Below are 11,234 nucleotides of genomic sequence, written 5' to 3' on the forward strand. Positions count from 1 at the left end.
CTACAGTTTTATTATAAGTAGGTATAGACAGTCGCTTGTGAGCCGTGCTAGCCCTGACCATACCTCAAGCGATCTACCAGAAATTTTAATGGAAATAGATTTTACTCCGATTAACACAGACTACTTTTGTTCCCGGAAAAATCCATGGTTCTCGCGGGACTTGTGTACGGAACTGAATTCCATGCAAACGAAGTCGCGGGCGTCCGCTAGTTGTATATATTCTGAAAAAAACATGTCGAACAATACAGAAAAAAAATTAGTTAGTAAATAACTAATGGGTTAATAATATTGAAAATATAACATGGCTACTATTCTTTTAATGAATTTTTATCTTCAAACTAGCTGACGCCGCGCGGTTTCACCCGCGTTGTTCCCGTTCCCGTAGGAATTTGGAGATAATATAGCCTATAGCCTTCCTCGATAAATGGGCTATCTAACACTGAAATATTTTTTCAAATCGGGCCAGTAGTTCCTGAGATTAGCGCGTTCAATCAAACAAACAAACTCTTCAGCTTTATAATATTAGTATAGATATGTGCTGTAGCATTCTAATCTAAAACATTTGATTTTTAAATAATTTATTTTCCACTAAAGGTCACTGAACTGACAATAAAAAGAACTGCCTCTTTACTGCCGCCATCAAATGTGATTTAATTTCTCAGACAAAAGAATGCTAAATCTCATTTGCTCGTGTAAACATTATGGCTTATGAACTCTGCGATTATAGGTTCACACAGGTGCTCACAACCTAGCCCAGTGGATATGACCTTTGCCTTAGATTCGGAGGGCGTAGGTTCGAATCTGGTTCGGGGCATGCACCTCCAACTTTTCAGTTATGTGCATTTTAAGAAATTAAATATCAAGTATCTCAAACGGTGAAGGAAAACACCGTGAGAAAACCAGCGTACCTGAGAATTTTCTTAATTATCTCCGTGTGTGATGTCTGCCAATCCGCATTGGGCCAGCGTAGTGAACTAATGGCTTAACCCCCCTCATTCTGAGAGGAGACTCGAGCTCAGCATTGAGCAATGGGTTGCTAATGATGATGAATATCTTTAAAGCACCTGTGCGAAACTGGAGCGGGTTGCTAGTCAAAAATAAAACAAATATAATCATTATTTTTTTATCTATCGTCTAGGACCAGGTGGAGTGGTAAAGTCTACATGGAAAAGCCTGTACGCGCAATACTCCATTAGACTAAGTAACAATGGATACGCCACTTTTTGGGGAATTTGAGGTAAACAAAAATACGCTAACACACCAGCGCCCGCTGTATACCATCCCCAACCTCGATCATGTTGGTGAGAATACACACATAGCGATACAATGTTGCAAGCTATCATCAAGTTCCCCAATTGTCGGTGCTCTTGCCCAGCCAGAGACAATGCAAACGGCACCAGACCAGAGACAAGATGTAGAGTGCTGACGGCATTGTCGCTGCGGTACAGGTCCGCCATTAGGCACGGTAATGCAAGATATCTCGATGCGTTAGAGCTAATCGCATAGGCTCCCTTGAAATCGGTGTTGAATTTGCCGCCTGCAATATAAAAAAATAGAAATAAATTAAACCTTTACTAATATTATAAAGCCGCCAAAATCGCCAAATCAAGGGCCAAGGAAGAAAGTTATATCGGACTTCAATCGACTAAAATCCCACGGTGTTTCTACTCGTCACCTGATAAATGAGCCACGGGAACGTAAGCCACTAAAACCCATCAGTCGTGATTGAGGGGTAGTAAGAAGCGACAGTGATTGTACCATCATTTTGTGGTAGAGGAAACACCTCAAGCAGGTCCCAGGACTTGTGACCTTGGGCGAAGTTTTAAAGGATCCATTTGGAATGCATTATGACTCTCCTCCCCTAGCGTCATTTTCTCCACTTCCACACTAAATAATTTATAACATGAAACATTATTACTAATTACAACACAAAACATTATTGCACAAAATCAATAACGCGACTAGCAGCGTGTCGGTGTTCACGCTGCCTAACAAAGAACTGAACTCAAGTCATCAAATACCCTGTTATTTATACCATCACTGTTGCAACTACTTCATACAAATACCACCTTTTTATAATAATATAAACAATGAATGTTAACACCACCACGAAGTTGAGGAACTCTTAAAATTTTTGTAGTACCCAGTTCTAACACAAAATAATTACCAAAATCGTTTTAGTAGATCCAGACATTAGTCCATACAACCTCACAAACTTTACCTCTTTCTAGTATTAGTATTAAGATTACGAGTAGGTGGCAATTATCCAGGGGATAAGTATATTCGATTAAAGAAGGTCATGGCTTTGCGAAGAAATTTGAAAAAGCTTAATATATTTCAAACCAGTGTTCAAGATCAACGACAACTCAGAACGTAACACTGCACATTACTCCCTTGCAGCCACTGGCGCGCACAAACTTTTTAAACAGGGTAAGCACCATAAAATTGCTTAGTCCAGTACATTTACATAATGAGGGTAGGCAGTACATTTTTGCATATATGCAGTGAATGCTACTGCTTTCACCTATTCGTATTCTTACACCAGCACACATAACACCATCAAATAAACAGACAGCATTATAATAATAAATATAATAAATAAATAAATATACTTAAACAATACACATCACTATCTAGCCCCAAAGTAAGCATACAGAGTAGCTTGTGTTATGGGTGCTAAGATAGTTGATATTATAATATTAATATACATTTATATACTACACATAAATACTTATATAATGTATAAATACATACAGACACTGGAAAACACTCATACTCCTCACACAAATATTTTCCAGTTGTGGGAATCGAACCCACGGCCGTGGATGCAGAAAGCAGGGTCACTACCCACTGCGCCACGCGGCCGTCAAACAATTATTAAACAAAATTCAACTTTTTTACTTTATAGTGATGTATTTGCCAGTCTTACTTTGATAGTGTAGAAACCCCAATAGTCCGTGAATGAAGAAGTTGGCATGCATGCCCGGGTGCACGAAACTCCTAACATGCGTGCGAGCCACTCCATCCCCGGCCACACAGCACAGGACGATATGTGCGATAGAGGCATTAAGGTCATCATCGCCCATCAATTATATATTTTACAAAAGAACTATAATACTAAAAAAAGCATTACATAAATTATTAAAATCGTAATGGTTGACGTTAATAATTGCTATGAAATTAAAAAACGTCAAAAAATCAAGTAAAGACGTGGAAAAGTAAATTCTTTTTGGATTATTAAATTTTTCCGTTGAAATTTAAAATGTCGATCGAAAAACATTGATTGAAAACTTGGGTATGGCATTCCGATTCCTCTAAGATGTATATGTTTTACTTGTTTATGGTATTCTATCTTACTAGTGTTGTAAGTTTGTGCATTTTGGCGTGAAAATCGTAGGAATCACATGAAGCATTCGTTTTATTTTCATTTAATAACTTGCATGCACTTTAGTGTTTTATTGCATTAAGCATGCATTTTAGAATGTATTTTATTTAATATAGTTTTGTAAAGGTGCGAAGTGGAGGAACAAGAGTGTTTTATGTGATTAATTCAATTTTCTCGGTGTAGTCTATCCGAAATCTTAATAAGATTTCCTTCGCCTTACTAAAGCGTTACATGACTTGTCTAATACTTACTGACTGCCAACGAATGACGATGGGCTATATTTTACCACTTTCGCCCTAATAGGGAAAATAATTATTTAATAACAATTATTACTTGTTGACTGCCTAAATAAAAAAGTTAACGTTCAGAGGGATATCGAAATAATATTCACTATTGATCTTCAAAAATTTATTTATTACATCATTACGACTGAGATCTATTACACTTCAATCAAATTAGTATGTTATAATATACTGACAATAACACAAATATTTAACACGTAATAAAACAAATATTTAAAATTGTTAAGAAATTGAACTTTTGTGAATGAAATTATTTTCAAAGTACCTAGCTTATATTATAGATATTGCTTTCATAGATGTATCGGTGTATAGTACACAATTACGCTGGAAGGACTTAAAGAGGAATATGGATTGGCAAAGAAATAAAATAATATAGTATAGAATATCAGCACATCTGATACTTTTTGTACTTATATGTAGGTATATGTAATTTGTTACCTGTCAACATAATATAATTCTGTAAGTATATTAATCATAATTATCATACTGATTCGTGGTTTAAACCATTTTGTCTAATTGTAATTATAAAAAAAAGTACGAGAACATTTTTTATTGTAATTTTTATAAGTTCAACAACTTTATCAAAATACTATTTTGTAAACTCAATGAACTCGTACTGATATTATATTTTTCCGTTTAAACATCGATATAAAACGATTGGTTTGTGGTGCGGTGCTTCACTATTTTCCTACCATAGATAAATAACATCTGTCTGTGGTCTGTCTGTTGTCTTTGGTATTGGCGTAAAAAAAATCTATCAATCAAAAAAGGCTTCCATTTTGCTGGTAAATGCGAATTGCGGAGAATTTACAAAAAATAAAACAAAATTGTGGAGTAATACGTGATTATTTGGTAAATTCTTGAAATAAGCAGTAAATAGTGAAAGATGGCAGCCAGCGACTCCGGGACGGATGAGTCACTATATCCAATCGCGGTACTAATCGACGAGCTGAAGAACGAGGATGTCCAGCTAAGATTGATTTCTATCAAGAAGCTGTCTACTATTGCGCTGGCTCTAGGCGTCGAGAGGACCCGGTCAGAGCTCATCCCATTTTTGACGGAGACCATCTACGATGAAGACGAAGTTTTGCTCGCCCTCGCGGAACAACTCGGTAAGCATTGCACCTACATCGAATAGGACGTAATAAGTATTGTTATCACTTACCATCAGATGAGATTGTAGTCAAGGGCTAAGTTGTAGAGAATAAAAAGTCACCAAAGCGGCCTATCAACGGCTAAAATATAATTTCCAACCGAACCATACCTGCCTATTTAACTACTAAAAATGCGAAGTTGGATGGAATGGATAGATGTCACTCATACTCAATCACAGCTGAATGGACCAGATCCTTGAAACCTTCACCTTCTTGTTGGACCTTCATGTTGTCTGGTTCCAAACCGTTACCTGTTTGCTCCATTTGTTGGTCTTGCAGGGTAACATGTGACCCGTCACACATTTACACAACATAGCTGTCACCTATTTTGCTACCTAGCTCAATAAAAAATGATAATTTTGTGTTGTTTCCGAATATCAACTAACAACTATACTATCTAAAAAAATCTGGTATTTATAGCGTCAAAACTAAATTGGATATTAATTAATACTTGATTCCCAGGTTACACCTACCTCTAAATGTGTGTCTTCTTTATCAATTGACAATGGTGAAGTAAATTTTACCCAGTAGTACTACAACAAGCCATAAAATTAAAATTGAATTGAATTTGATGTAAATTCCATAATAAATCTTACTCATAATTTTTATTTCATTATCAGCAAATAGATGTCCAGTGCTGGACATATGCCTATAGCAGGGATGTCCAAGCACAATGGTCTAGAGCCGCCAGCATCCCTGCAACCTGCTTGATATCCTCGGTCCACATAGTGGGGGGTCAACCAACATTGCACTTACCGGTGCGGGGTCACCATTCCAACACATTGGGACCCTGACGTCCATCAGCTCTTTGAACTATGTTGCCACTTTAACTTCGCAACTCACTGAGCTATGTCAGTGACTTTGGTTTGTCTGCGGAATTCCTCATTTCTGATTTGATCACGCAGAGAAATCCAAGCATAGCTTGCTCCATCGCTGAGTGACTTTGAGCAGTATAATAAGGTCTATAGTTAGCGACAAAGTCTTGGATTCATAGGTCATCACTGATCGAAGACTTTCATCTTCAGGCACTAAGGAAATTGTGCTCGCTAGTAAATTGCCTATGTATTGAAATCTTACTACTACTTATTAAAAAACATTTTCTTATAGGAAACTTCATTAACCTGGTCGGTGGAGGAGAGTTTGCCCACTGCCTGCTCCCACCCCTGGAGTCTTTGGCCACAGTGGAGGAGACAGTGGTGAGGGACAAGGCTGTAGCCTCCCTGAGGGCGGTAGCTGCTCATCACTCGCCGCAAGCTCTGGAGCAGCACTTTGTGCCACTGGTGCAGCGCCTGGCAGGCGGAGATTGGTTCACTTCAAGGGCATCAGCTTGTGGACTATTTAGGTTTGTATTTGAAGTTTGACCCTAATGTGCCCACTGATTAGTTTATGTGGTTTCGGATTACGAGATTCTGGGTATCCTGGGATCCAGGTGGACTAACAACATCAAGCAAGTCGCTGGATGCAGGCGGTTCAGGATCGTGATATTTGGAAGTCCCTACAAAAGGCTTATGCCCTGCAGTGGATGTTCATTGGCTGATACGATGATAATGATGATATCTGCTTAGTATGACGTGTTCGTCAATTCTGTTTGTTGTCATTCTTCTTCTTCTTTCTTGGGCCTTTTCACACTTGGTGCTTGGAGGCCATTGGATCAGCTTCCACCTTCACACAAAAGTAAAACTATAAGAAATTGTAATGTTATCATCAATTGTAAATTATAATACTGTATGTTTTTTTTAAAAAGAGCAACTGTTGAGTTTCTTGTCGGTTTCTTCTCAGCAGAACCTACCTTCCGAACCGGTGGTAGAATCTTTACAAATAATCAACCGACATGCCAAAAGTGCTTGTAAACAGAGCCTATTTCAAATAAATGATTTTTGATTTGGCCACCAGGGGCTGGTCGTGGTACGTAGGTCCATTTGGTTTCGATGTCATTGTAAACGGATTCCACTGTTTCCAGCGTATGCTACCCGCGTGTGTCGGCGCCGGTGAAGGCGGAGCTGCGCGAGCACTTCCGCTCGCTGTGCCAGGACGACACGCCGATGGTGCGCCGCGCCGCCGCCTTCAAGCTGGGCGAGTTCGCGCGCGTCGTCGAGGTCGAGTACGTGAAGAGCGACCTCATACCCATGTTCGTCAACTTGGCTCAGGTAAACGGTCATCTCATTGTGATTGTTGACTTGGCACAGGTCATCTCATAGTGATTGTTGACTTGGCACAGGTAAACAGTCATCTCATAGTGATTGTTGACTTGGCGTAGGTAAATGGTCGTCACATAGTGATTTATTTATTTAAACAGGACACCATTACAGGTTACAATAAAATCTTACAATAAAATATAAAGAAATATATAAGATACGGCAATTATTGCAGACCCACTTATTGGTTGTCACAGCATGCACTAAGGATAAGGATAAGTTCGCACTACTCCAGTAATCTAGCCTTTCAGCTTTCAGTTGTGCGCATTTTAAGAAATTAAATATCATGTGTCTCAAACAGTGAAGGAAAAACATTGTGAAGAAACCTGCATACCAGAGATTTTCTTAATTCTTTGCGTGTGTGAAGTCTGCCAATCTGCATTGGGCCAGTGTGGTGGACTATTGGCCTAAGCCCTCTCATTCTGACAGGAGACTTGAGCTCAGCAGTGATGTCATCTAAAATACAATGGTTATTTTCTTGGTACAGGTAAACTTTTTTTTTTACACACAAGTAAACTGTCTTTTAAAATGTCAACAAAAACAACAATTACAATTAACATGCATACTTACCTTATACTTATATGTGTTTTATGGCCCTAAGTTTAGTAAAAATATTCCGTTGGTTTATTACATGTATTTGTCAGGACGAGCAAGACTCCGTGCGTCTGCTGGCGGCGGAGGCGTGCGCCGCGGTAGCTGCGTTACTGCCGCCCGAGGATATGGAGCAGCTGGTGATGCCCACGGTGCGCGCGCGAGCTGGCGACACCTCCTGGCGGGTGCGCTACATGGTCGCCGACAAGTGAGTATAGCCTCTGTGGTCACCCTCAAACTGGGTAGAACTAAGCTTTAGAGCCAGAAATTTAAGTAAAACTTCTTTAAAAAATAAAAGCTATATGTCACCGTTAGATTGTAAAATACGTTAGTTTATAATCTCACTAGTGATATTATAATCTACCGTCATATTGTAAACTGAAAATACTGATTACAATTTAACATGTTCTTCTTTTTTTCCTGGGCCTTTTCCGCACTTGGCCACTAATGTTATTTTGCGGTATATTATAATCTATCGGAAGTAAAACCGCTAAATAATCTCACTCGTGATATTATAACTTGAGAACGGCTGGACTGATTAGGCTAAAAATTGGTGGAGAGGTAGCTTAGAACCAGGAGACAGACATAGGATAGGGTAGGGGTAGCATAAGGTAAATTTGTTCAAAGTAATCACAATCAACAATGTGAATGTGTGTGGATGACCCACCATGCTGCATCGTGATTGTAATGGTGAGTTGGACTAAAATTGTATTATAGTACGAGATCTGGCATTAGAAATAAATACCCACTTAAAATGGGATAAGCAAAAAATGATGGGTAATATTCAAATAGGTTGCCTGGTTGAATTGTTGCTGGATAGTATTAAATGATTATTTTTTTTTTTATTTATTTTATCTTGTTAATTAAAATAAATCATACTCTAGTTTATTAACTGTATATTAAATTCAATTCAATATATATTCTTTTTTCACACTGCAACTGTGAGGTTGCCAGATTTAAACAGTTATATATATGCCCTCATGCAACATCTATAGTATAAATCTAACAGGTCAAATGAAAGCTTATTTTATGCTTAATTTAACTGTATTAGGTTACCTTTGTCACCTTGTTTATAGTTTCTTAGGTTTTATACTATCTTGTTTATAGTTTCTTAGGTTTTACATGAAAAATGTATCTGGTCACAATTCAACTAGGCAACCTATTTGCAATGTGTCACTGAATTACCTTTTATTTATTTCTGATCATTAACAAATAACAGATGTGGGTATATATTTCTAATGCCGGACCTTATGCCATTACATAATGTGAAATAATTTGTAGGTTTGTGGAGCTACAGCAAGCTGTGGGTCCGGAGCTGGCGCGCTCCGACCTGGCGCAGATCTTCCAAGCTCTGCTGAAGGACACGGAGGCCGAGGTCCGCGCCGCCGCCGCGGGGAAGGTATGCTTACGATTCTATGAATAATATTACATCACCACTTTTAACAGCAGATGGATGTCCACTGCTGGATATAGGCCTCATGCATAAACTTCCAAGAACAGCAGTCTCGCCCTCTATCAATTTGTCTTCACGAGTTGATAGTCATAGTATTATTATATTTAACTATCCAACTTGGTCAGGCTTGGCTTTGACTAATTCCCTACCCCTAACCTATTCTACTCCCACCCTATGCCTACCCCTTACCCCTTCAAGGAGTATTCTAAAAAATAATTAGCAAAATCAGTTTAGCCGTTCTCGAGATTTGTGCTTTAAGAAGATTTTAGATTCATTTTTATATTATAGATAGATTTACACTTGATATAAATCAATATATTTTTTTGGTTTAAATGTACTTCTACAAGCTAGTCGGGGGAAAAAAAAGTTTAATTTTTAATTAAAAAAAAATAGACATAGCAGTGTGCATAAGGTTTTCAACAAGGGTATGCACTATTATATACAAAATTAAAGAATCCTCAGGGTAGGCAGTGCATTTTTGCATCTATGAAGTGCAGGCCACTGTGTGTGGACATCCTGGAATTATTTTTCATTATATTCATTTGATTTACAGGTGAAAGACTTCTGCATGAACCTGGATAAGGCGCACCAAGAGCACATAATCATGAACATGATCCTGCCACAGATCAAGGACCTCGTGTGTGACCCCAACCAACACGTAAAGTCAGCGCTTGCCTCCGTCATAATGGGCCTCAGCCCCATTGTGGGCAGACAGAACACCATCGAACACCTCCTGCCACTATTCTTGACACAACTCAAAGACGAGTGCCCAGAAGTCCGTCTCAACATAATCTCAAACCTCGAATGTGTGAACGAAGTCATCGGAATCCAGCAACTAGTTCAATCTCTCCTCCCCGCCATAGTCGAGTTAGCTGAAGACACAAAATGGCGGGTCCGTCTCGCTATAATCGAACACATGCCATTATTAGCCGGGCAATTGGGACAGGAGTTCTTCGACGAGAAGCTCACAGGTCTCTGCATGTCCTGGTTGATCGACCATGTCTACGCTATCCGGGAAGCGGCTACTTTGAATTTGAAGAAATTAGTGGAACAATATGGCGCGCCGTGGGCAGAGACAAATGTCATACCAAAAGTATTAGCGATGTCCCGCGAACAGAATTACCTGCACAGAATGACATATTTGTTCTGCATAAATGTATTGTCCGAAGTCTGTGGCAAGGACATCACTACTAGAGTACTCTTGCCCACAGTATTGTCTATGGCCGATGATAATGTTGCCAACGTTCGGTTCAATGTTGCCAAAACTTTACAAAAGATGGCGCCGTATCTAGACCCCGCGGTCATCCAGCCGCAAGTCAAACCTGTTTTGGAGAAGTTGAACGTAGATCCAGATGTTGATGTCAAATATTTCGCTTCGGAAGCCATCGCTGGCATCGCCGGTTAATTTTAATTTTTTATTATAGTTGTTGTATCTTATATTGTCTAGTTTGTATTTATAACTGAAATTCAAAGATTGTAAGCCATACACCAACGGGAGGTAAAACTGTCATTCCAGTGTAAAACAATAGTGAATCACTTCAGGCGGCATTTAAAACGCACTATAAAATTGTAAACAAGTTTAATAAACGTAATAATAAAGATGGTGTTTTATTTTAAACTTTCATGCTAACACAAATCACACAATACTGTATTCTTCAACTAATCAAAAAGAATATAATTTTTTTTTAATTAAAAGCCTAAAAGAAATAGTTGAGAAAAGTAGTTAGCCGTGATAGCCCAGTCGATATGACCTCTGCCTCCGATTCCGGAGGGTGTGGGTTCGAATCCGGTCCGGGGCATGCACCTCCAACTTTTCAGTTGTGTGCATTTTAAGGATTTAAAATATCACGTGTCTCAAACGGTGAAGGAAAACATTGTGAGGAAACCTGCTTACCAGAGAATTTTCTTAATTCTCTGCGTGTGTGAAGTCTACCAATCCTCATTGGACCAGCGTGGTGGACTATTGGCCTAACTCCTCATTCTGAGAGGAGACTCGAGCTCAGCAGTGAGCCGAATATGGGTTGATAATGATGACTATAAGAAAGATAAGAAATCATATTGATATAAAGCCAACAAGGAGAGTGAAGGGACAGGAGAACTGGAGTTATAAAGTAATGTCTGTTATTTTAAATTAACATCTTTTCAAAAAAAATC

General features: G+C 38.8%; 2 protein-coding genes across 2 annotated transcripts; one reads left to right on the forward strand and one right to left on the reverse strand.

Annotated features, from left to right (window-relative positions):
• Positions 1-1,127: 1,127 nt before the first annotated feature.
• LOC112052610 (uncharacterized) lies at positions 1,128-3,243 on the reverse strand. Its single transcript, XM_024091757.2, has 2 exons — positions 2,930-3,243; positions 1,128-1,537 (listed from the first exon to the last, which is right to left on the reverse strand). Exons 1-2 carry the CDS (start codon positions 3,084-3,086, stop codon positions 1,128-1,130), a joined length of 567 nt encoding a protein of 188 aa, XP_023947525.2. The 5' UTR covers positions 3,087-3,243.
• Positions 3,244-4,426: 1,183 nt separating this feature from the next.
• On the forward strand, positions 4,427-10,679 carry LOC112052613 (serine/threonine-protein phosphatase PP2A 65 kDa regulatory subunit). The gene is made up of 6 exons (XM_024091762.2): positions 4,427-4,799; positions 5,949-6,183; positions 6,802-6,988; positions 7,681-7,835; positions 8,909-9,026; positions 9,634-10,679. The coding sequence occupies exons 1-6, from the start codon at positions 4,574-4,576 to the stop codon at positions 10,483-10,485; spliced, it is 1,773 nt and encodes a 590-aa protein (XP_023947530.1). The 5' UTR covers positions 4,427-4,573; the 3' UTR covers positions 10,486-10,679.
• The last annotated feature ends 555 nt before the right edge of the window (positions 10,680-11,234 follow it).

The sequence above is a fragment of the Bicyclus anynana genome, chromosome 24 (genome assembly GCF_947172395.1).
Source record: "Bicyclus anynana chromosome 24, ilBicAnyn1.1, whole genome shotgun sequence".
Lineage (NCBI taxonomy): Eukaryota > Metazoa > Arthropoda > Insecta > Lepidoptera > Nymphalidae > Bicyclus > Bicyclus anynana.

Coding starts and splice junctions, on each gene's coding strand:
- LOC112052610 (XM_024091757.2), bottom strand. CDS start 3,086: ATGGGCGATGATGACCTTAATGCCTCTATCGCACATATCGTCCTGTGC. Junction 1,538..2,929: donor GGGGTTTCTACACTATCAAA/GTAAGACTGGCA, acceptor TTTATATTGCAG/GCGGCAAATTCAACACCGAT.
- LOC112052613 (XM_024091762.2), top strand. CDS start 4,574: ATGGCAGCCAGCGACTCCGGGACGGATGAGTCACTATATCCAATCGCG. Junction 4,800..5,948: donor CGCCCTCGCGGAACAACTCG/GTAAGCATTGCA, acceptor ATTTTCTTATAG/GAAACTTCATTAACCTGGTC. Junction 7,836..8,908: donor CGCTACATGGTCGCCGACAA/GTGAGTATAGCC, acceptor AATAATTTGTAG/GTTTGTGGAGCTACAGCAAG.